General features: G+C 42.9%; 1 protein-coding gene across 2 annotated transcripts in view; it reads right to left on the reverse strand.

Annotated features, from left to right (window-relative positions):
• The window catches only part of LOC138514251 (protein phosphatase 1 regulatory subunit 42-like), an 819,071-nt gene that overhangs the window by 371,840 nt on the left and 419,829 nt on the right, over window positions 1–27,402 (reverse strand). For both annotated transcript variants that reach the window (XM_069629622.1, XM_069629621.1), the window contains exon 8: window positions 18,566–18,631. In XM_069629622.1, the coding sequence (XP_069485723.1) occupies window positions 18,566–18,631 (66 nt within the window). The remainder of the gene's footprint in view (window positions 1–18,565; window positions 18,632–27,402) is intronic.

The raw sequence follows: 27,402 nt of genomic DNA on the forward strand, positions 1-27,402 counted from the left end.
TTGCCCTAGTAAGTGCTGGTGTGCCGATTACAAATGGGGTGTAGAGGTCCTCTCCCTATCCTCTCTCACTACTTTCCTGTTTTCTAAAAGTAAGTGCATACGTAATGGGGGTCGGTCTCTGTCTTTAATGTTACCGCCTCCAGAGCGTATGTCTTATAACATAAAATGGTTTCCCTGTGATCAGTAGTCAAGGGATGTTAAAAAATCATATATTTCTGTTCGCCTAACACAAGGTTAGATAGAACTAATGATTATATTGCTTCAAACACGCCCCGTACATCTATGTATATGGGGTATCGGAGTCTGGATAATCAGTCCAGTACTACTTAAAAATAGGTCAACCGGTTTCAGCGGGATTTCGTTATTGGCCGCTTTCTTCAGGACGAATACTTCTGATTATGGTATTCTATATGTAATGTTCAATATTGCGAAGGTTATCAGGATATCTTCGAGTGTCCCATGGGCTTAATTAATGGATCCCTGAATCCTATAGGATAAAACGACAAGAAAGACAAATGGGACTATCATCAGTCTATGGGTGCTTCTAAACGGGTTTGCATTGCGTGGGTTTGTCTGCTCACACATTCTAAAGGTAAGCCTTTTCTTACCTGTGTTGGGAAGTCTTTGCTTGTTGCTGCCTTTTCTATGGTGAGCAGATCATATGCCCAGCTTTATACGTTCCATACTGGAATCTGTGGATACATTAATGGTAAATGCTGGTATCTCGTTATCTCATACTCTGATATTCTACCCCTATGGGGGAGGTGTGGTACACCAAGACATAACATACATTGTTCACCTGTCTTCGCTGATGGATCTTTGCACGATAGAGGTATATGGTCGATTCTTCTGTCCTTGAAGCCGTGCTCCTATGGACAAAAACACAGGGTCCCTTAGGGACATGTAACTCAATGGTCTCTATACAACTAGGGCCCACTCTCAATGGTGTAACCCTTTTGTTATAGCCTGTATGAGCATCTCTTACATTAGCCTGTCTCATTCTAGTGTCCGCTCTACATAGTGTGTTTCCAGTGCCAGTATCTAGGGCTACAAGTGCCTATGTTCTTCTGTTTATTTAAAAGCTCCCGCATTCAAAGCTGGATGTATTTATGGTGTGCTCATCTGCGCCTTCACAAGTCTATACGTACGAGACTGCTAAACCGCCGTTGTGTCATATTCTATTATACTCCTGAGTAATATGTAGTTCCTTAACAGTGAACTGCGCTCTATTTAGATGAGCATGTGCTCTTATGCATATTCCCAAGTGTACATGTTCGGGGCTGGTAACCCGCCATTCATACCTAGTACATTCTACTCCTGCGTACTTCGTGATTCCTAAATAGTGAACAGCTCTATATCTTAGTGTGGCCCACTCGAACACTCTCATACCTTCCTCACCTTAATTGCTTGTGTAAGCCGTGTCTCGTATGCCGGTTCATGTAAGGTGCCATCTTGGATTACACTTTGTTTATATGCCATCGTCGTACTCACGTGATTTGGTGCCTCCGTGTTAATAAAATCTCTAAATCACTGTGTGGCGGTTCATAATGGGCCACATACGGGATGTCAACCTCTGTTGTGTTTTCGCGTCTCCGTATCATTGAAACTCGCTCCCGTATGTCTATTTTTTGAGACACGCTACGACAACTATTTTGCCCCAAGGCTACTGGGAAATGTAGTTTATACTCCTATTGCTGTATCGCGTAGTGATTATAGCGGCTCCCGACAGTGGCTATATCACGAACTGGGTCATGTAGGTTACTTACCTACAGGGCTAACGAGTTATCGCTAGGGATCCAGCTTGAGCAATAACTTTTTAATAAATATCCTTCTGTCATTTTTGTGATACAATAATGAAGGTATAGTCGGGAGGTGACTACCTTTTGACTCTCGTTTGTTGTTACTTTATCTTCTGGCGGTGTCACTAACCGTGACTCAGTGTACCAAGAGGACACTCTAAAAAACATAGAATAATGAACAGGAATAGACGTGGACTACATACAGGAGTGCTTTCTAACAAACAGACAATAAATATAACGTGATGGCAGAACCAATGTACCTAGCCTTTGCTGAGGATCTAGGGGAGGGCATTTTGGCCAACCCCTCGATACTAGGCGTGGAACAACAAGCAGCCATAGCTACGAAAGGTGATGAATGGAACGAACTTGAGGTGTTACGGAAAAAGTTGATTAGAACCGAGCTACATGGGGCCATAATGACCGAGTATCTGCGGGCACATATAGCTCCGAATGGACTCATCATCCGAATAGAGCCCAGAATCTTCCTGGAAGAACTCGAATTTAGAAAGGACTGGAGTTTTATTTCAAATAAGTGTACAAGGGACTGGATCATACTGATCATAAATACGGCAAAAACTGTCTCAGAGAGACTAATGAATGAAATGATTATTAAACAAGATGCCTTAACGACTAAAATGATCATAGGAGATTACCTCAAGAGTATGGCAGCTTTGGATGCAACAATTAAAGAATTCAAGGATCTGAACCTTAACAAAAAAGTGACCAAACTAAAAAAGGACATTGCCGCATACTCTCATGAAAAGAAGTACCCATACACAATGGATGCATATTATGAGGAACAGGAGAAGAATGCAAAAATACCCTACACAGGATCCATGAGAGGGAGACAATACCAACAAAGAAATAGACCAATACCGGGGAACTGGAACTTTTCAAGCGGCAGCTCAGATGAAGACACAGGTAGAACCAACAATAATGTCCGTTTTGACTACCAACAGCAGAATAGAGGTGGACAAACCCGGGGTTTCAGGCACCGAGAGGACGCGGAAGAGACAGGGGTTGGTGTCAGGCACAGTCACCCAGGGTCACCAGGAACAGAGGGAAAGGGTGGTACCAACAGAACGCATACCCGCAGAACGACCCCCAAGAATAAGAACAGACTCCGTGCCAACTGGAAAAGAATCACTGGTGGTTAACCTTTCAACGTTCACATTGTCAACCACACATTTAAGGGTTCTCCAAAAAGGCCTACACCCCCACATGACCCATTTCAAACAAGAATTGAAATTACTCAGTTGATGAGAAAAAGATACAGCTTAAACAATTCTTCTCTAAGAACATCTATGAAGGAGCATCAGATGTTACGGGATTACATAACAAATCTACTTTTTATCCACCTCCACATGCAATCACAGTGGAATCCCAGACTTTTGAGAAAGTTATCCTAAAAAAAATTAGAAGAAATTGAAGCAGAAGACACGAGTGTTTTTTTTTACAACATGACAAAAATGGAAAATACATCCTTGAAAGAATTACAGATGAACACAGATATAATCATAAAACCGGCAGACAAGGGGGGAGCCATTGTTATTATGAACAAAGCTGACTATGACATAATGGTGAATACCCTGATAGAAGATCGAGCCACCTATCAAAAACTCGGAAGCAACCCTACAGAGAGACTGAGGAATATGATCAATCCAATCATTGAAGAGGCAGAAGCCAAAGGCCACATCAGCGTCAAAGAAGCCGCTTTCCTAAGCCCATCTTTTCCAAGGCGACCTGCCTTTTACGCCCTACCTAAAATGCATAAGAGCATCTATCCAATACCCGGGCGCCCAATAGTCTCCGGCATTGGTTCCATTTTAGAACCATTATCACAATTTGTGGATTTCTTCCTAAGAGAAGAAGTTAGTAAAATGCGGTCGTATACTAAAGACACTACTGCTGTTTTGGTCCACCTGAAAAAACTCACAGTAGAGAGTCAAGACATTTATATTGTGACCATGGATATTGAATCACTTTATTCAAAAATTCATCAAAGGGAAACTCTGAAAGTGATCGAGAAGATATTACAAGCTAAAACTCTCGACATGCCCATCGCATTGATAATGCAATTGGCAGAAATAGCCCTGACCAAGAATTATTTCTTGAATGAAGACGGAGACCGCATTATTAGACCTTAAAACTCAAATCGAGGTTCTAAAGGATCAAGGCAAACTAGCAATGCTACTACTTCTCGACCTTTCAGCCGCATTCGATCTGGTCAACCATCAGATCCTGTGCGAGCACCTCCATTCCGCTGCCAACTTCTCTTCCTCGGCTGCGGCTTGGATCAAATCTTTCCTGAGCAACAGATCCATGAGAGTCTTTGCCCCATCCGCAGCCGCGGACCCTTCCCCGATTCACTGTGGCGTTCCTCAGGGATCTTGTGTGTCACCTACACTCTATAACATTTTCACGAAACCACTCTTTGATGTGCTTGACTATCTGGGTGTCTCCTGTACTAACTATGCGGACGACACCCAGATACTCATCCCCATCACTGGTGATTATCTAGGTGACACCAAGGCCCTTAACGACGTCTACTTGGTCATCCAAGCCTGGATGGCCCAACATCAGTTGTGCTTGAATGATGACAAGACGGAGCTCCTGATCTTGGGCACTGCACAACGCCTGAGCAGACTAGAGCCGTCCTATCAGTCATTCAACATAGATGGTAATATCATTCGTGTCTCAAAAGATACCAAAACGTTAGGTTTCTACCTTGATGCCACACTCTCATTAACCCGGCAAACTAATGCTGTCAGATCTGCGTCTGCATACACATGCAAACTTATCGCAGCTTGCAGACCATTCCTCACTACGTCTAACAGCGTTACGCTAGCGAGAACCCTTATTATGGCTAAAATTGATTACTGTAGTGCTCTTTATCTTGGCACCAGCCAAGAGAACCTGAACAGACTTCAAACGACACAAAACAACGCCATTCGTGCCGCTTTAAACATTCCCCGACACCACCACATCACAGAAACCAGAAGTAAGTTAAATTGGCTACCTGTCAAACAGAGAATTTCACTCAAAACACTCGCCCTTACGCACAAATGCCTAGCCAACAAAGCCCCGATCTACCTTGGTAGTCGACTGTCGCGCCATTCTACCTCCCGACCTCTAAGAACAGCCCAATCCCACTGTCTAGCGATCCCCAGATTTAAATTGTAAAAAGCAGGGGGCTCAAGTTTCCCCGTCTTAGCTTCCAAGTTATGGAACTCCCTCCCTGTTACAATTAGAGCGGAAGACTCTTTCAATACCTTCAAAGCCAATACTAGATCTTGGCTTTTCAACCAGTTTTTAAGGCCGGCTTCGCGCTTCTTCCTGACCTACCCTGACTTGCCGACCGCTACTATCACCTATCGGCACTGAAACTACTGTACATATGTATATAAGATCCTCTTGTAAATGTATATAATGTTTCTTTGTTATACCTGCATATCTGATCCCATGTGTAAATGTTTAATGATTCTCTGTTATACCTGCATATCTGTAACCTTGTACAAATTGCGCCCTGATGCCTCCGGGCCTGTTGGTTTGCGCGTTATAAAATAAAATACAAATACAAATACAACTACTATGAACAAATAGCTGGAACAGCAATGGGGGCAACCTTTGCACCAACTCTATCAAATTGTATATGTCACAGACTTTGAGGACAAATGTATATATCCTAAGACTAACCCCTTTGCCAATAACATTGTGAACTGGCGTCGATACATCCACGATATACTTTTAGTATTCAATGGGGATAGCACTACACTGGACAACTTCAGTAGATGGATCAACAAACTCAATCCATTTCTCAAATTCACCCATGAGGCAAGCAAAACAGAAGCCATCTTCCTTGACCTCAAGATCATGAGAACGGGACATACCTTTGAGATGACAGTTTTTCAAAAACCAACGGACAGGAACTCTCTGCTCGACTATAATAGTTTTCATCAAAGGTCACTAAAGGAAAACTTACCGTTTGGCCAGTTTCTTAGGTTCAGGAGGAACTGTACCACCAGAAACGAGTATGACCGACAAGCGGAAAGACTTACAAAGAACCTGAAGGACAGGAATTATCCACACAGAATAATTAAACAAGCAAAGAAGAGGGCGAGAAATATACTAAGAGAAATAACCCTCAACGAACAGGGCAAAAGGAACAGAGATGAAAATACAATTACAGCAGTATTTAGTCATTCTACAGTTACGAATCGACTAAAAAAAGAAATCCGGAAAGCCTGGCACATATGGAATGTAGAGGAAAATCCACTACCGATACGTCTGTTTGCAATTCGGAGGAGAAAAAACCTGAGGGATTCCTTGGTGCATAGTTATAAAGAAAATAGACCGGTACCGGACACGACCACCCTCTGGAATGCACCGAGACCATTGGGCCACACACCGTGTAGGAAATTGCTCAGTATGTAAATTTACAGATCGTACTACATCCATCGATATAGGTTGGAAGTACCCTGGGAACAAAGGACCTTCACAAATTTTAATACCACAAATGTGGTCTATTTAATTCAATGCCCATGCAACAGAAAATACATCGGAATGAGGACGAGAGCCATCAAAATCTGCATTGGAGAACATAGGTCCAACATCAGGACCAAGAAAAGAACAGCTCCATTGGTCGAACATTAAATTGAAATGAAACACACAGAAAATGACCTCGTATGGACTATATTAAAAAGTCAAAATACCGAAACGAGGTGACAATATAGCAGCTCTCTTGTTGAGAAGAGAACAACAATGGATCTTCAGATTACGGAGTCACCAACTTGGCCTCAACAAAGAAATTTTTTGGCAAGCCCTGGCTGTTATGTAAGAGGAGGACAATGCACGAATTAGCAGACTAAGAAGACTGATATGGCTCTCAAGGTGCTTTAACAATATTCAACATCCGCTCTGAAACCGCACGGGCAATAACGTTGTAAACATCTCCATGTGTCATACTCCTTATATTCCGCCGTTAGACCGGAAAACCACTTGGACTACACGCCACTGAAGAAATACAGACTTTCTTCCTGAGAGCACGGCTTGCAGTGTAATTAAACCTGTCAGGCCAAGGGCTCAGGCAAAAAGGCGGAATGCACAGCAGAGCTAGATGGAAGAAACAAACAAGGCAACTATTACATACTGTTGTTGATGGCAATAAACCAGTCCATCTACCCCCTCTGAGACCCACAAGCTTACCTGTAGAAATTCCTTTTCTTGCGGAATACCTACTTGTGACAGAACACAAGACAGGGTGAAGGTGAAGGTCTGCTGGCAACTTTGAGAGTGTCCCAAGGACAATGTTACTGATGTCCCAAGACCAGGTAGAGGGATTCCCCGACCCGGATGGCACGAGGACGCTGCTAGGGAGGTGGTAGAACAATCCTTAGCAAGGCAGCAAAACGTCTCAAAATCCAATGAGTGATGTAAACAGCAAAGCGTCCCCAAAATCCAGTGAGTGATGCAAACAGCAAAGCGTCCCAAAATCCAGTGAGTGATGCAAACAGCAAAGCGTCCCAAAATCCAATAAGTGATGCAACAGCAAAGCGTCCCAAAAATCCCCAAAAAGAGTCAAGCCAATAGAAAAATGTCCCAATGTGTGTGCAAACAGCACCGTGTTTCCAAATGCATCAAGAAAGGTTTCAGGAAAAAAGGCGTAGTGTTTTTTTTATAAACACCTTTGGAGAGCGGGTAACCAGGAGCGGGTAAGGGATGCATGCAGAGTCAGGAATCAGAAAGGGAGCCGGGAACAAGACATGAGAAGTGCAATCCAAAAGGCAGTCCGGTAAGAATTCCGTGGTCAAGCAGGGGAGGGCAAATCAGAAAAGCGCCGAAACAGAATCAGCAAGCAGGGAACGGAGTCCGGAAGGTAAGCAGAAGTCAGAAAACCAGGTAAACAGAAAGTATGGAAACTTTTCCGAGTAACGCTGCTCACCGTAATACAACGGTTTCGAGCACAAGCTTTCCGGGGGCGTGTCTAGATATAGGAAGTAGGTTTGAAATGAGGCGTAGAACGCATACCAGGAAAGGAGCATTCCAAGAGTTATGCCAAGTGCAAGTCCCATTGGGAAATCTAGTTTTTCGTTGATGTAATCGCCAGGACAAGCGCCATGGGTTTCCCCCATTGGCATAAGAATGTCGTAGGAATCCGGGGGGCATGACACCATGGCGACAGTAGAATTAATTACTAGCAGAACACTGACAAACATATTGTACTTTGCAAATACAACACTGAATATTACATTTGACCCCGCCTCCCTGTACCACTCAGGACCGACCAGTAAATGGCACGGAATTGGTAGCCTATTGTTGGACAGGATCTAGGAAGACAGGGAGGTAACTATAACAATGACTATGGTAAAATATAAATATGTGAGTATACTATACTTCCCAGCATTCTGGGGGCGGAACAGGTAGACAGAGCGTGTCTCCAAGAACCGAGAGAAGGTACGAAGTGTTGATGACACGTAGTTGCTGGAACCCAACATTGTTAAAATAGTGAGATCCTGAACATGACCCAGTTTGTGATATAGCCACTGTCGGGAGCCGCTATAATCACTACGCATTACAGAAATAAGAGTATAAACTACATTTCCTACTAGCCTTGGGGCAAAATGGTAGTTGTAGCGTGTCTCAAAAAACAGACAGAGGAGCGAGTTTCAATGATATGGAGACGCGGAAACACAACAGAGGTTGACATCCCGTATGTGTCCCATTATGAACCGCCACACAGTGATTTAGAGATTATACTCGCGTTTTATTAACACAGAGGCACCAAATCACATGAGCGCGACAATGGCATATAAACAAAGTGTAATCCAAGATGGTGCCTTACATGAACCGGCATACGAGACATGGCTTACACAAGCAATTAAGGCGAGGAAGGTATGAGAGTGTTCGAGTGGGCCACACTAAGATATAGCGCTGTTCACTATTTAGGAATCATAAAGTACGCAGGAGTAGAATGTACTAGGAATGAATGGCGGGTTACCAGCCCTGAACGTGTACACTTGGGTATATGCATAAGAGCACATGCTAATCTAAATAGAGCGCAGTTCACTGTTAAGGAACTACGTATTACTCAGGAGTAGAATAGAATATGACACAATGGTAGTTTAGCAGTCTCGTACGTGTAGACTCGTGAAGGCGCAGATTAGCACACGCATAAATACATCCAGCTCCGAATGCGGGAGCATTTAAATAAACAGAAGAACATAGGCGCTTGTAGCCCTAGATACTGGCACTGGAAACACACTATGCAAAGCGGACACCAGAATGAGACAGGCTACTGTAAGAGATGCTCATACAGGCTATAACAAAAGGGCGACACCATTGAGAGTGGGCCCTAGTTGTATAGAGACCATTGAGTTACATGTCCCTAAGGGATCATGTGTTTTTGTCCGTAGGAGCACAGCTTCAAGGACAGAAGAATCGACCATATACCTTCTATCGTGCAAAGATCCATCAGCGAAGACAGGTGAACAATGTATGTTGTTATGTCTTGGTGTACCACAACTCCCCCATAGGGGTAGAATATCAGAGTATGAGATAACGAGACACCAGCATTTACCATTAATGTATCCACAGATTCCAGTATGGAACATATAAAGCTGGGCATATGATCTATTCACCATAGAACAGGCAGCAACAAGCAAAGACTGCCCAACACAGGTAAGAAAATGCTTACCTTTAGAATGTGTGAGCAGACAAACCCACACAATGCAAACCCGTTTAGAAGCACCCATAGACTGATGACAGTCCCATTTGTCTTTCTTGTCGTTTTATCCTATAGGATTCAGGGATCCATTTATTAAGCCCATGGGACACTCGAAGATATCCTGATAACCTTTGCAATATTGAAGATTACATATAGAATACCATAATCAGAAGTATTCGTCCTGAAGAAAGTGGCCAATAACGAAATCCCGCTGAAACCGGTTGACCTATTTTTAAGTAGTACTGGACTGATTATCCAGACTCCGATACCCCATATACATAGATGTAGGGGGCGTGTTTGAAGCAATTATAATCATTCGTTCTATCTAACCTTGTGTTAGGCGAACAGAAATATATGATTTTTTAACATCCCTTGACTACTGATCACAGGGAAAGCATGTTTTAAGACATACGCTTTGGAGGCGGTAACATTAAAGACAGAGACCGACCCCCATTACGTATGCACTTACTTTTAGAAAACAGGAAAGTAGTGAGAGAGGATAGGGAGAGGACCTCTACACCCCATTTGTAGTCGGCACACCAGCACTTACTAGGGCTGGCGGCGATGGGGCACGAGGTTACTTACCTACAGGGCTAACAAGTTATCGCTAGGGATCCAGCTTGAGGAATAACTTTTTAATAAATATCCTTCTGTCATTTTTGTGATACAATAATTAAGGTATAGATGGGAGGTGACTACCTTTTGACTCTCGTTTGTTGTTAGCTCATCTAAAGTAGACAAGGGTGGGTGAGGTTAGTTGGAAGAGAGGAAAACGCAAGTTGGCTTTCCTGTTGTGTTGATGTGTGCAGACTAGAAGTACCCTGAGTTCTGCATCCGAGTCAGTTTACAGTTGTTCTGTGCGAAGAGCATAGAGGCATTATTTTATAGAGTAATTATAATTGTTCTTTTATAATGCGCTTAATACCAACAAGTGGTTTCAAACTTGTGTTGCGCTGCATTGTTTTTCTTCCAAGACAAACGTGTTGCCCCTGAGCTATCCTTTGCATCCGAAGGGAGCCTCGTGTGTCCCAAAATGCCAGAATGCATTGGCCCGGGGAGTGGTTTGTAAATTAATTGTAGAAGTGTAGCATACGGATGTTTGATCTGTCAGTAAGGGAGAGGTCTTCACTTGCCATTTGTGGATGGTTTGGTTTTCTATGGGTATTGTGTGTTTGAATGTAGAACTTGAGCGTGTTCGAGCGGAAAGCAGTCAGTGACCTCGATAGCCACACAAACCTGAAGTCACATATAGCAGATCATAACATGGTATAGGAAGGCATGACGGAAATCATATTGTGCCTCCTTTTGATTTATATTGGCTTAAGCCTAGTCGCTCTATTGGGAAAACAGTGTTGCAAAGTTCAGATTTTGGATCAACTTCGCTGCCATTTTAGAATCATCCGCCATTTTGATTTCTGTTTGTACATTCTCTGTTCTAAAATGGTGGACTGTTTTCAACTTACAACCAAGCTCGCGACCTCTGAGTTCTGTTAATGGTTAGACTGTCCAAGAGCCGACTGTTTAGACTAGGTAATGAGACCTTGTACTATACATGAACTGTTGTCCTAGCATTGTCTGCGCTAACAAGCCTCATCCGCGAATATACATCTGGAACAATGAAATGTAAACGCCAAGCGTGGACATAGGCTGAACTCGATTGAATGCAACTTGTAAAAGGAACTTGCTGTAGGATATGGGAACATACGTTGTCATTGTATGACTGTGGAAATGCAAACATGTGTAATCCTTTGTAAAATATTGCGTGAACCGAATGTGAACTAGGCACAAACTCTAGACCGCAGATTATTAACGTGAAGAGGGGCTGGAAAATATTACTCAAAACTGTATAAAAGCACGAATGTCTAGATGTCCAGCACTCTCTCTCCTCTCTTTGACGGGGTGGCATTCATTGCGGGGTGTTGAGAGCCAGATAGCTATCTGTGTTTCTTTGTAACTGTACAGAATAAAGATCTGTGAATCTTTTTCGCCCGTGATTGGTGTATTTCCTTTTGTGGTACTCAGCCTCGATATTTTCACGTTCTTACACACTAGCCACATGCAACCATGTCCCTTTTCACTTTCTCACATTACCAATGTCTATCTCTCTCTCTTTGTCTCTGTCTCGGTGTCTCCCTGTCTCTCTCCATTTCCTCTTTCCTCTTGTGCCTCTGTCTCTCTCTCTCTCTCTCTCTCTCCTATACATTTTACCCTGTGGGCCACAAGACACAAGAACACAGAAATAGGGAAGTCTGGAGAACCCACTTATTACCATACACTAGGTGCAGAGGGTTATGGAAGACAAGAACATTTGGTTCAGAGAAACAGCTGCTTGCGCTATGCAGACATCAGGCACAACTTTTCAACTTCCTTAGTAAGTAGGTTGGCAGGCTGAAAACTATCTCAAACCTCACTCCAACTTACTGTGATTAGTAGTCAGCTGGGTCGTTTGCCTGTCGGGTGCATCGTACAGCGTTTGTCAGGCACTTGTCAGGTGTTCAGGGCAGTGGCCAGAATCCCTTTCTCCAGAATCCCTATCTTAAATGTCTCAAATCTCATGTCTCATCTTGAGACTCCTTCTCCCTCTCTGATTCTGGACCCAACAGCGATAACCCTTCTCCGGTCATACAAAAAGGATTCCAAGGGGTTGGATGGAAAAACACCGTTGGTTTTCTTACAATTGCCATAAAAAAGTTGCGGTATCGAAAAACAAGTTAAGTCACACACAAATAGACAAGGGTATCAATGTAAGTGCACAGTGCCTCAAATGTCCATGCAACGGGAACCAACCCAGAATCAATGAGCTATATTGACTGTATGGGCATTTAATAATTTTATACTAACTATGCCAACAAGCCTGGCGTACTAAGCAATTCTATGAGCAGTGGCCTTGTCCTATGTCCGGAGCACTTCCAACTTTAGAATTGTGTTCCATAGCACGATCCAGCCACAGGGGAGCACATCGAGGAGCAGGGCATGGGTAGAAACAGAAGGCGGGCAGGGAGCGCCCGGCAGCTTAAGGAGCTGCCATAGTTCGACACTTCTCACCCCTGCCCCGCCAACTAAACTCCAGACTCTCTAATGAGGTTCTCAACAGGCACAGCGATCGAAACCCTACAGCAGGCACCAGGGTCCAATTCATACAGGTTCCCATTCAAATGGGGACCATCAGTGCTTACTTTATAGCCCAGCCCCTCCAGGAAAACCAGGTGGCAGTACGATATAGACAGGGGTAATCACCAGGGAGCCAAGGTCTTCTTTCTTAAATCGCTTACTTGTCCGGTTGTCGCCTGCTGGATTGAATGAACACCATTCGCACCTCATCAATACTGTTTCTGACCTTCAAGCAATAACTGTTAAGAGTGCTTGGACCTTCTACCACCACACTCAGCGCAAACACCAAAGCAGCACCAACACTGCACCATTTCGCTACCGTGGGCTTACGCCACTACGGGGAGGGAGTAAGGTTTTTGTAGATTAGTGGGCGCGATCACTACTGGAAGCAGCAAGGGAATTCTCTCCAGACACACGATAGTGCGCCAGCACCGTGCCCTTTCGCCACCGGAGGCATAATCAGGTCACCTTCCTGTAATAATTGTTTTACAGAGTATGGAGAGTATGTTATGCAGCCTTCGTATTTCTAATCAAACAACATTTGCACTTCTTAAATCACATCCAACTAACAATAGTGACTTCCAATTTCCACTCAAAGCTGGGCCGACAGTCATCTAACACTAACAGCTACCATGTTATATGCTAGGCTGACAGCAAATGCATATTTGAAATATTAACATTTAAAGAAACAATTTAAAAAACAAATAAATACTTTATTCTTGTGATTTTTAAAATCAAAGTGCTCTATAATCGATATATTGAAAAATACTAGTTCTGTTTTCTAGGATGTCCCTTTTCTAAGGAGCATTGTAATTCTTCTGTAGTCAGTGCATATAATAAATGGTTCAGTGCATAGAATAAATGGATAATGAGTTGGTGAGAACAGACTTTATCCATTCAATTAATTACAATAATGAAATTTTTAAAAAAAACACAGAATTCATAATGTGTTAATGCATATATATGTTTTTCTGTGGAAACTGATAAATAATATATACATCAGGAAATAAATCATAGTACAGTAGGGGTAAACACTAAAGGACATCTGTTATTTGAAACACATAACTAACCAAGTGGACTAAATGGCTATACAGTATATGGAATAGGCCACTCCAAGATGGATGCATATTTGTCTTGTGCACACTAAGAATTTCTAGTCCTCTTTTTGTTGATACAAACACATTTACCTATTTCTGATTTTGTGTAATTTGACAAATAATGCACATATCCGGAATTAAATAATAGAAGACGAAAGATCACTAATAACAGACATTTGTTATTTGAAAACGGACATTTGTTGTTTGAAAGCGGACCAAATGACTAGCAATTTTATGGAAAGGCCCACTTCAAGATGGATGCCTATTTGCCTGTTGAACACCAAGAACTACTAGTCCTCTTTTTCGTTGCTATCATCCAACAGGATCACCCTCACAAAACATGCAAGTACTGTGCTGCGTGCATTGCAAACCTGAACGGGGTAAGTGCCAAATAGAATAGCGAAATGGATGTTAAGCTATGGCTTATTGTGTCAAAGTACAGATAGTTTTGCAACATTCTAAATGGTTTGATATTGAATTCTCAGATAACAAACAAGTTAACAAATAGACGATTTGCATACCCAACCGGATTGTATGTGAAAAATGGACCGTTGTTCAGGACAAACTTGCTAAGGGGTAAATTCCATAGTTTTAAATTGAAAGCATACAGTATATTTTATGTTAATTAATTTGAAACTGATGAGACAAACATAGGATAAGCAAAATTATTTATTTTTATTTTTTATTTATTTTATTGGATATTTATAAAGCACCTATACATCAAATGGTGTTTCAAGACAAACAAGGGGGAGGGTACAAAGGAGAACACAACAATAATGGTCCTACTAGGCCATGTGTAATTCGGAATTGTGCAAGTACAGTAAAAAGAAGTGCAGGGGATGTGAGGGGGGGTGCCGATAGGGGTGGAAGGGAAAATGCTAGGGTGGGAGGCAGAGTGGTGGCATGTAAGGGCAGGGGGGAGGAGGAGGAGGAGAAAGAAGGAGGCCCCTGGTGCAAGGCAAGTGCTAAGGGTAGGCCAGATAGGCAAGAGCCAGGGGATGCAGGGAGTGAGGACCACATGCTAAATGCAAAGACGGTGATGGATCAGAAGGGCAAGTGCAAGTAAGGGGGGCCTGGTGGGCTGGGATATACTTGGAGAGGAGGGCCTGGTGTCCTGTATGACTCAGAAGTGACCAGGCAGCCTGTCAATGTGGCAGAGGGAGGTATTAGCAGGGGAGGGGAGAGGGAAGGAAGAAGAGAAAGCAAGGGTCTTGAGAAGCTTCTGGAACTTAAAGAGATCCACCTCAAGCCTGAGAGGGGCAGGGAGGCCATTTCAGAGGGAGGCGCCTGCCGAAGAGAGATATCTACCCCCACTCTCTGCTTGGAAAAGCCTCTGATCTGCAGAGAGTTGGAGCTAGAGGACCAAAGGGCTTTAGCAGGGAAGTATTTAGGGAGAGAGAGTTGGATGCAGAGGGGTCCCAGGCCCCAGAAAGCCTACTGAATGGTGTAGAGGGTCTTGAACTTGATCCTTGCAGCCACCGGGAGCCAGTGGGGAGATTTTTGGGCTGGAGAGATGCAGTCCCTGGGCTTGAGGCAAAGGATAAGTCTTGCAGTCCTATTCTGGATTAGTTGAAGGGGCGAGGGGGGAGGATAACGGTAGAGCGAGGAAGAGGCTGTTGTTGTAGTCCAGCCTAGAGAGGCCCAGAGTTCTCGAGACATTGGGCCTCATTGCGAGGTTGGCTGTAACCTGCAGGTGCTACCGGTGGGTTGCCGCCAACCCCGTAACATTGATTTTGCCACCTGATATCCTGGTGGCACCGGGAAATCACAAGTGGCGGCGGAACAGTAAATTCCCAGTCCCATAGGACTCCTTTGGAATGGGGACTCTGAAGCACTGGCACTGTTAGCAATAGTGCCGGAGCTTCAGTGAGAGAAATGCTGGTGGGGGCCTGATTTCACGGCAGGTCAGGTAAGGCCTGCCAGGGGATCTGTGGCCCCTACCGGCATTCGCGTAGTACAGAGGTCCGGAAAGGGTTCCAGTACTTTGCTACCAGCACCCTTCTTTCCAGACCACCGTACTTGTAATGAAGCCCATTGAGTTTGTGGGGGACGGTGAGGAACAGGCGAATGCCTCTGAGGAGGTGCAGCTGAAAGTGTGACTTCTTAGCAAGGTCCATGATGTGAGGAGAGAAGGAGAGAGAGGAGTCGAAGGTGATGCCAATCTTTTTAGCCTCACAAGACGGTGAGGGCAGGGGACCCATGGAGGGTGTCCCTGGAGAAGGAGGGAAGGAGGAAGTAAGGGTTCCAATCAGAAGGATCTCAGTCTTACTGTCATTAAGGCAGAGATTGGTATCAGCGCACCATGCCTGAATAGCAGTCCGACGGTCAGGAATGTTAGAGGAAGATGAGGAAATGGAGGAAAGCTTGAAGGAGAGCTGTGTGTCGTCCGCATAACACTGAAAATGAGGAGAGAAGGTTGGCCAGAGGGGCAAGGTAGATGTTGAACAACCAAGGCGAGTGGATAGAGCCCTGAGGGACGCCGCATAAGGATTGTATGTTACAATAACAATTTTGAACAAGCATGGATACAACTATACACCAACGAATCAATAAATAGATAAAAACTAAATAGATTTAAACACTAAAAGAAAAATATAATATACAAATGAGGTAGAATAAAACTAGATTTACAAGAAACATAATGGATATGTAACCTATTTCTCTTTTTCACTCCTCCCCTATACTATCACTGCTTGTATATTGATTCAAATAATTTCTTTTACTTTGCATACTAATTGGTGGCTTATGAAATATTTTAACTGATTTAAAACAGAAATAAAATACATGGAATATTAGAATGTAATGAAACTAATATAAAGAATAACAAAATGTAGATTCATTAAAGACGTTCACTAAGGATACTGTAATTTGACAGATCCGTAGAGTGAAGCACTGTTGACAAATGTTTTTCATTTTGACAAGTGCTTTATACATTATATAATGACAATTGTTTGTGTTACAACATAACTTAGGAAAGGTGTATCTAAGAAAGAATTATAACTTTTATTAGAAAAGGGAAAGGGAAATCCTAGAAAACAGGACTGTTTTCTTATGATTAGTACATTTCAATATATCGATTTTAGATCACAGTTTGATGTTAAAATCAGTGTCACAAGAATACAACATTAATGATGTTTTACATTGTTGCGCACATTTGAAAGTTGAATTTCTTTCAGTGTTGTTATTTGGTTTTATGCACTGCTCGGAGTGCATATAATATAACAAATTGCAGCAACACACTGTACAAGATGTTTCTGTACCTAAAGATTCAATATAAGAAATAGCTCAGACAGGGAATTTAGGTATTTCCTACTGTTGTAATCTTTAAAACATACTTGACAGACTATGTGCCGCCCTGTTTCTTTCTTTGCAATTGAGATTCAAAGCAGATAAACCCAATAGAACAGGGCTTCAAAATGTATCTCAAAACTCTAACTGGGAACAGCTGACCCTGTGCCCACTGCATACCATTTCCCCCGGGCAGGTGCCCGACCCTTAAGCCAACCAAAGGGTCTCTTTGGTTCATCCATGTAGAGAGACAGAAATGCGTAAACACTCGTTTGCCAACTGTACAGACACTTTTGTTCATCCTGGACTTTGGTTTAGAATCACTGCTGGACACGGCCTACAAACCATTCCTATTTATTTATTTAATTATTATTACACTTGATTTTGCGTGCCTAACTCTCAGGCCTCTGGGCGCATAGCTTAAGAATGTGGTTACAGGCACAGGAGTTATGCAAAGTTGGTTGCATGTTAGTCAAGCGCAGGAGATTAGTTACCATTGATTCAGTTTAAGAGATTGTTTGCAGGTTATGCAAATCACAGACCATGCATACTTGGAAGAATTTGGTTACAGGTTATGCAGGTTATGCTTAGGAGATTGGTTACAATTGATTCAGTTTAAGAGATTGGTTACATGTTGCAATTGAGATTATTCTCATTATACTCATACTATGAGATTATTGTACAGAGAAACTGCTTTCTGGATTGTTTGCAGCACACCCTAGTAGCTGTAGCACACCATTACTGATCATGCTGCTATATGAACAGTGGCTATCTTCTGAGGCACTCATAGAAATGAGTTGTTCTGTGTGTGACTCATGATGCATGCGCTAGTGAACGGGAGGTAGTCCTCAAGAGTGGCATGGAGGTGTCACCATTCATTACAAACACAAGAGCACTACAGAGGTGGGCCTGATAGCCAGCCATGATTTTGCCCAATCAGCTACACCACCATATGCACTACCAGTCTCCAGCTTAGTTTTCTTGTTCAAAATCAGAATTGTAATATGTGCGAAGTTTGCAAACTCCTCACACATCCTATTCCCTAAGGTTCTCATGTCTGCCTGTTGTCCTTCACAGGGTCGTAAAATAAGTGCTGTTACAGAGGGCAATAGCAACTGTTAGCAAGGATGCCATCAAGGGAGGTCAGATCAAATGTACTTCACAAATTCTCTTTTATCTGGCTACTCCAGTGCTCCTCTAAAGTGCTGCATTGAATGATGGTAAGCAGTAAGCCGTAGCAAAACATGGAGGACTGCACACTCCATGAAAATCAGGAAAGCTGAGATAGCTCAGCAGCTACAGAGTCCAATCCCAGTCACATAGCTCTGCCTGTTCAGGTGCCTGCTGCAGAGTTTGGTGTGTAACTAGCCTGCAGGTTATAGGTTCCAATCCTAGAACGATAGCTCAGCCAGCTAACGCATTTGCTGCAGCAATGCTCTCAATGATCTGGCCTCCCCACCTGAATGATTGCACACTGCTCCTCTGGAAGCTTAATGCAGCCCTCCGCTGCCAAACATGGCTAAGAAGTGCTTCAATGCATACCTTACCTCACGCAACCTTCCATCTCCGCGCCAAGGTTCTCCTCGTACTCCTTCAGCTCTTCCTGTAGATCTCTACAAGGAGGAGAGTGAGTGTCAGTGAGGGTGGCATTTACCAAGTGCCATATACAATACAAGCATTTACATAGCCAATAAAGTTGAGTTTTGTGTAGGCATTTCCAGCTACAGCCCTTTGACGCCACTTGCCTCAGCCTGGGTTAGGTGTACTATCGTATTTTGAGAATCTAATCTTTTCAATGATGGCATGGCGCCAACTGGGGGACAGCAGAGATGCTGTGCCCTTCTTGCTGCTTTTATCCGATTATGGCACCTGTGGGATGTATTTACCCATGCATCCGAGCCCTACCTCAAAACTGTGCAGTACTGACATGGAAAACCTCATGATGGCCAGAGCTTCCCAGAAAATGCACAGGGAAATGCATGAAGAATAGGCTGCCACTCATTTTTGCCGATGTTATGGGCACAGAAGGAAACTGCCTAAAACCACCATTGGACTACCCACACAGTAGTCTGAAACCATTGGGAATGGCAATGCTGATTGCCAAAAGCAAACCCATAACTGTTGGGAATTCACTTTCTTAAATCTCAAAAATGGTTGCAGTACCAGTACTCACCACTATCCAAAAGCCGGCAATTTAAAACAACACCAGATTTTACTTTTTGCAAAACTGAATAAATGAACCCAAAACAGGCCAAAGAAAGACTTACTGAGAGGTGGATCCAATGTAAAGTTATATTCTGAAGTGACTTGAAGGTTTATAACAAGACTGGCTGCGCTGTGGATTTCAGCAGTTTAAGTAAATTTGGACTGAAAGACACTAAAAAAAATCTAAATGTTTAAATTGACTGAGTGACCTACTTTTGAGTGTCACATAGGTTGCAATTGTTTAAATGTCATAGTTTTAAACTTAGAATCAGCCTTCTAGCTGCATATGTGAAAATGTTTAGTTTTATTTGAATGCAGAAACTGGGGAACAGAAATGACAGCTTAAAGAGATTCCAATTTGCCTGGCAACTACCCCCATCAGGAGTGAAACTTGATTCACAGCTGTGTTCCCAGGCCTAGCTGCCCTTTTGCTGCTCACACTAAGGATATGCCATCTATCTGATAATTGAATTACCTGTGCTCTGCAGGAGAGTGAACAAAGCCCTCTTCACTCAGGCAAAGGTTTTTATTACCGCAGTCGTAAAATGTAGCTTCCTCTTGGCAGGAGCTGGGAGGGGCACTGCCTGTGAGAGCAAGCTGGCTTGGCAGAACTGGATGAACCAGAAATTCAATCTTGTGCTGAGGGTAAACCACACCCCTTTGGAGCCAGAACATAACTTTAAAAAGATGAATAACTCATAGAGCGGACATGTGAAAATTTTATAAATGATACCATAATTCTTGTGATTTTTCTGCCCACAGTTTAAGAGGTTTTTAGAACCGGTGGTATGTTCAGGGGGGTGTCAGCGGAAAAGTGGGGATAACTCTAAATGTATGCATGTTAAAAATCTGAAACTTCATCAGTTAATGTCCGTACTCTCTGCGCACATGTATGTAAAGTTGGGTCAATGTCAGAAATTGCAAAATCAGTTAAAAAGTGAAATATGTGCCATTTCTGAATGCAAGCTCCCAGGAAGAGCAGAGTTTGAACAGGGGATACCTCCTGTAATGCATGATGGGTGCATATGATTTTAAAACAATATGTACCTCTGCAAATATGTATTTGTTTCAAATCTAGATTTGTGTGTAAGTTGACAGGAGGAGTGGACTTTCTGCAGGCTGTAAAATGACATCACTCTGACTCACAGTTCATTCCCCAATCAAATGATAAATGGAAGTTTGACCAATTAGAAGCTGAGAGAGAGGTAGGGTCAGTGATGCTAGAACACACCCACATTCTAAACACATAAAAGCAGACAGACAGGACAGATAGGGACCTTCAATTCCATTTGCTGCAACGCACTCTGCCGGACCATACAACATCCAGAGATCCAGACTTCAAATTCATCAAACCTCCAGAGAGCCAAACTAGAGACTTCAATCTATCCAGAACTAGAGACCCAGACCAGAGAACCAGAGAGAGCTGACCCAGATCACTGTGAAGTGCAGAGACCAGAGGCGAGTTTAAAACCTGACCAGATCCATGGCGAGGCCCATTTCACTCAAGAATATAGTGTGAGTACCTAGAAAACTGTGCAGAACCAGTCTCCTAGTTAAAATAATATAATTCAATCCATTTTTAACCTAAGTAGAACTGCAGCTTAGCAATTGTGTTATCCTGCCATCATTTTTAAAGCTGAAAAAGTGTGCGTTTAAAATTTCAAATCTGAAAAACGACCTTTATTCAATCGTTCATATCTCCGCAACCGTTTGTGCTAGAGACTTGCAGTAACTTTCATTTTGAAGCTGGGATCCTAGGCTTTCCTAGGACCCCAAAACGATAGAGATAGTCCTTGTGGTTCCTCTGTAATAGCGCTCGGCGCATCCGCGAATTTTGCCGCGATTTGCAAATTTCTTCACATGTAAAAACTGCTGCTGCTTGCCTTCCATTTGCCAGAAATTCGTTTAACCTGCTAACTATCCCTGCCTCATTGCTAGTGTGAGCCTGGACTAATATTAACTAGATACCACTCACCCTGAACCTCTGAAAGGGAATTAAAAAGCATTTCCAGCATATTTCTCATCCATTGCTAGCACATATCAAAGCATTTGGGCCTGTGTTTTCAAAACTCCTATCTGTGTTTTAAACTTCTGTTGTCTAAGCTTGGGGGGGGATTGAACTGATTACATTGATTGCATTTCTGAGAACTGTGTGCTTTCCTCCCATTCCCTTGCATTGCATAAAGAGGGGGGGAGTGAATAGCCAGAGAAAAGTGATTACATTGTTTTGTTGAAATCATATTGAGTATTTTCTATACTGCATTTCATTCATTCAACCTTGCATTTCCTTGAACCCTATAAAGCATTCTCTACCACATTATCCTTCTGTACCTATTTACCAGTGTGCTACCTTATGCATTTCATCTCAACTCCTTAGTAATTATAAAGAAGTGTGCTAGTGCCAGATTCTCTGTTGTTAATCTGTATCATATCAGATTAAGTGTGATATTCAATTATTAATTTATTATAAAGTGTCATATATATATCTATTGTTTAAATTATCAAATAAACCCTTTTAACTTGCAAAACAGAACTACTTCTTGGCTCAGTGGGGTCAGGGGGATTCCAAGAGAGGGGTGTTATATAGGGGTAGTCGTCCAGAACGCATGAACTGGACCTAAAGATATATCAATAAGGGTTTTCATTCAGTATTATAGACTAGGCGTTGACTTAGCTGTAGTGTTGAATTGAATCCTCTTACACACCCATGATCTCCCCTGCATTCTATGCTCTAGTTTTCCAATTGCATTTCACTGCTGTGCCTTGTCAAGAATACACACTGCATGGGATGTTTGCAAGGATGTACTTAGGGGTGTCAATTGCATCAGGTCTCTACCATGTACATGAGGGCAGTGTGTAAATTGCTAGCTGCCGCCAATCATCCAAACCTATAAAAATGGCCACCTTTAGAAATTAGACCCTCTGCCAGAGGTGAGCCGCCTTACAATGCTCAGGCATAAAGCGGCGCAGAGTGCAGTTGTTTAGTGGCCATTTCTTTACACTGTAAGTAATAGGTATTACTATCACCCACCTTAATGGTACTCAGTTTAGGCCTGCTGTGATTCGGACATGTGACCTGCTACATGCAAGAAGGCATAAGAAGCTTTGCACAAATGTTGGAGGACACTGAAATAGTTTGGTCCGAAATAATACCCAGGCAGGAATGGCGAGGCGCTCGATCAGGTAACGTGGTTTAGAGATCTAGGCAGAGGATAATTAGGATGATGGAGCAGTTCATGCAGATGGAAGGGTTGGGCTTTATCATACATTGGATGCTCTTTGAGAAAGATCCAGCCAATTACAGAGCGGATGGGGTGCACTTATTGGACAGAGGGCACAACGTCTTTTTACTGGATATCTTTGGTGAACTCTTGAGAGCTGGATGCAAGTAGGACTGAAAGGATGAGTATGGGAGGTGTGGGGCATTGGTGGTCATGGAGGGGCCACCCCCAAAGCATGGTAAAGTTACAGAGTGGTCCTAGCTGAGGAGGAATCACGCTGCGGATGCTAGCCGCAAGCATCATCTGCTGACTGCTTGGTCACAGTTGGTGCAGGTGCAAAGCACACTATTTGCAGGCCCATTTTGTAGCCAGAGGACAAGCCATTGGAAAGAGGCAGACCGTCACTGCCTCTGCAATGAGGTCTTTTTCCAAGGGACTCATGTCATTTACTGGATGGTGCGACTTAAGGCCCAGGAATCCAGGCATATTGCAGGTTCCAGTGCCTGCCACCGAGTCATGCAGTCAGTGCTTTAAATGGAAAAATCGAAGTGCAGGTACTCACCAATCTAGACTTTACGTGGGCTGCGGCTCAGACCCGATAAGGTCCAAAAATTGCTCTCATCCCGGGGCCCTGCCAGGTCTCCCCGACCCGATTCTATGAAACGTTCTGCCCAGGCACCTAGCTCTCTATTTGTCTCGCTTTCTATGCGTGTCTTGCTATTAGTGGTTCACTAACGTTAGATATCATTTTCTAATTGTCTCTCTCCCCACTTCCACCCCATCCAATCAGATTTTCGCCCACTTCCTCTCTGTGTAAGTCCCTTTTTGATTAGCTTAGGCCTGCGGACCCTGACACACTGAAACATTTGTATCAGTGATTGCAAACGAAAACACAGTATGATGGTCTACTTTTAAGTAATTTGTCTGAAATGTGATTCTGTCAGCCTAATAGTCACATCTCAAAGACGTCCATCAATCACAGACTAATTTTGAGTTTTGTCGCCAATATTGTGATGCATTAAATTCGGCAGGCTTTAGAGGACAGGACGGTCAGAAAAAAAAATTATACCATACAAATAACTGGTTCCCTGTGTTAATATCCCCGCAAAAATATTATGATTCAAAAATATCGCCTATGGCGAGACAAACTGTCATATGTACGACAATATTTTTGGTGGGATATTTTGTAGGGATACCAAATAACTATGTCCTATGTCTAAACTATGATGCTTAAAGAGAAAAGTCAATGATAAACTCTCACCATCCCCACAGAAACCTGCTGAGGGACAGAGGGGGTTTGCTTAAATTAAACAGTGAGTAGGGAGAAGAACAGCTTAGCTTCAAAGCTGATCATCCCAATGAGTTGTTCTTCTGCAGACATTTAGATGTGTAACTTGGCTTCAAACCTGATCATACCAAAGTAGCTCTGCGGATTTGACTCAGGGCAGCATATCACGCCTTCGCCATGATTGGAAGGGGTTCATTTTCTTCCCTGTGCTAAAGGCAGAGAGTGACCGCTCTCCCCAACGCTGACGTGTTAGCAGTCCCCCCCCCCATGCAATTTTGTTTGCTTGCACCACGAAGCGCAAAAATACATGGAAATTCAGGCGAAACAGAGTTTGAGTGCATTCTGCCATAATCACAGGATATTCCAAGTGACTGTTTGCTTTAGGCCCTGATCCCTTGTAAGTCAGATGTAGGTGTTTGTTGATTTCCGTAGTGCAATCGTAAATGCTTCCCGACGTGTATATAAATAGTGGTAGTTATTTAGATGAATTCCCATGGAATGTACCAGCTTTTACCAGTTGCTAAAAGCTGGCGGATTCCATAGGAACCAAATGCATATTTGCCATCAACAGACGCAGATGCTGGTGGATATGCATTTGTTTTTGAAAGGTGGAGCGTATGGGGTGGCGGGCATTTAAGATTTGTCCTGAGTACCGAGTGAGAAGTCAGAACTTTGAAATTCCCCTGGAGTGACAAATTAGGTTAAAAACCATGCATATATTTTTTACACTGGGTTTTTACTCTACATTTACTGCTCTAGGAGATTTCAAAATGACCCCCCAAATCTGGCCCATTGTTACAGAGGATTTTCTTCTCAGGACTCCCAATTTGTGCGGATAACGCACAATACGAATACATTATTTGCCCAGGATCACACACTTTGCTTAAGTAGTGAAAACAGGATTTGATCACAGTCGCGATTTAAGCACTTGACAATTATCTTCCCATCTACCGTTATTATAAGTATTTGTTACGGTTTGGGTTTGAAAAGATAACATAATATTTTAATTGCAATGTATTTTAAAGCACACAACATTACATAAAACACTAACCTGACATTAAATCCATCGTTTCAGAAAAACATGTCAATCAAAAACAGTATTATAGTTTTATTTTACCCATCCTGACTGGAAGTTGACAGTACAGGCCTAGGAAGATGTGTGCGATTTTCAAACTGTTTTCACAATGAAAGAAAATGGGTTTTAAAATTGTATTCACAGTGAAAGAAAAGGCAATGTCATCTGCTTTATTTCACACAGCATGTAACGTTATGCTCCCCTTCCATGTATTATCGCCCCTCCCTTAACACCTCTTATTGGACAGTAGTCCTTCCCCAGGCAATCCTGCTCTTGGGCCATGAACCTCAAATTGCTCTTATTGTAATGCTTTGTTGAAACAAAGTGAAATTTCAAGAGGGAGCAGCTGTGCTTCCTGACCTGGGGCAAGACAAGAGAGGATGCTGGCAACTATTCCCCTCAAGCTCTGAGAAGTTCTTGCCCTCAACAAGGTCAAAAACAAGAAGTGCAGGTACCGAGTGCCGGTAAAAGCCGGCCCATTTATAGCACTACATGCAGTGAATCTTTCTTTAACTCCAAGACTCTTAATGCCTCTCTGACAAGTTTCCCAGTTCCATGCGTGGCACCTTAAGCCCGTCCTAGTTTTTGTTTCCAATTGCATGCTAGCTTGTAGTTTTGTTTTTCTCATTTCAAGGGTTGGCCTACAAGTCCCAGCATGCCGTGCAGAATAAAAACAGACTGACTGAAAGATTCTGCGTAGAACTGGGGAACTCGGCAGCTATATTAATGCGGCCCGCCATGAATAAACATGGCAGCTGCCATAATCACAGGATATTGCAAATGACTGTTTGCTTTAGGCCCTGATCCCTTGTTAGTCAGATGTTGGTGTTTGTTGATTTCCCCAGATTGGGAGTAGGAATTCTCTGTTATTTATTACACGGCCTTCTTGTCCAACAAGTCAATTTGTTGTATATTGTGTCGGTTTGGAATTCTTTTAATTTTTCTCTTGAAGATTTAGTCTTTTTTTCTTCAGTTTGTTTTATTCTTGTGGATGTTATGATTTTGTGTATATTGTTCTTTTTCTACATTTCAGAATTATATGGAGCTCCTTCATACACTGTGTTGAAAAATGTGTAATTAAGTAAAATCATTTTTCTTTTTTTGTGTGTAATCATTCGGTCATTACCTCATCATTCGTACTGATTTATCTAACTGTGTCAACTAAATGTAAAAATAGCTATGTGTTTATTCAACTACATTTAAAGTCTATCTGTTGATGGGGGATACTGCTATCAAACCAATGTTAACTAAAGTCACATATAGTAAATAATCAAATGAAGCAATTTATGTAATAGCTTCTATAAATCATTCCTGGTGGGAAGAACCTTTCATGTCTATTATTGCTCTTAGGCAGTGGGCAGAGGGCATAGCGTTCCCAGCCTCTCCGCTTGCGTCAAACTAGTGGTGCATGGAAGGATATCCGTGATTTCACCAAATCCACTTCATCTAAAGGAGAAATCATCAAATGTTTGTCCCTTCTAATTATCTTTTATTATGCGGTTGGAGGCCCCTCACCCCCACCCCCTACTCCCCACTTCCCCGTACCTTATCCTATCCCCTTACCCCACCCCCATCTATGTTTTTGTTTTAAATTTACCTTCTTACCTAACCAATTCGAATTAAAAAAAAAGTTTGGTGATTTCTGATTTGGTGAAATTGGATTAGGTGAAAACTAGGGTATCGGTATGAAAAGAGACAGCGGGGAAACGCACGGAGCACATTCCCGGCTGTACGGCTAGCTCCATGCAGGGAAAACGAATGAAAATGGCGCAGCTGGTGCCATTGTTCTCATTAGTGGAAGTGAGGCCCTTGAACTTCAGCTGTAGATCCCCATCCGATGGGCCTCGGGAAAGGTCTGGAACTCTCAGCTCCCCGCTTTGAAACGGTACCTTGAGAGGGGGCTCGGCCTGCGCGCCATTTCCAGGATGGAGCTGATGCAGCATGGTGCGCCCCTAGCGGCCAGACTGCCTGAGCGCATGCTCCGGTAACACAAATCGCGCTCAGATAATTGGCAGCTCATCATTTGTAGGGCAAGACCCCACGTAAAAGAGGGAACGCCTTTATTTGAATGCATATCCGCAGCGTGCATTCGGTATTACACTAGAGGGGCACAAAGTGCAACTTGAGCGCACATTGAATAACGTGGCCACACAAGGATAAAGTGAACGTCAGGGTAAACAGAAGTGGGCAGGGGTCCAGTCCTAAAAAATAAGTGGGGGCACTCATTAATATATGTGACGTCATCAGGATCAAGGTGAACTATGCAAATTTCATTCAATTGGCTTTGCATAATAGAAATTGCACAGGACAGTTGGAAATGGGCGTTTCATAAAATCAAATACATTAAAAAAACTGAGGATATTCTCTTCTAAATGGATTTAAAAATGTTAAAAAGTGGGGGCGTATTCAACCCCAAGAATCAATGCCAATGTTTTCTCTGGAGAGTGCAGTCCTGAAATGTGACATTTCACCTTTAGTTGTTCATTATTTTTCACCAGGTTATCTGGTGTAGTGGTGAACGGCCCGACCTGAAAACCTGGCGACCGGTTCGAAACCCCAGGTCGCTTTAGATTATAATTTCGAAAAAGACAGTCA

This window comes from Ambystoma mexicanum, chromosome 12 (genome assembly GCF_040938575.1).
Source record: "Ambystoma mexicanum isolate Mex_15411 chromosome 12, UKY_AmexF1_1, whole genome shotgun sequence".
Lineage (NCBI taxonomy): Eukaryota > Metazoa > Chordata > Amphibia > Caudata > Ambystomatidae > Ambystoma > Ambystoma mexicanum.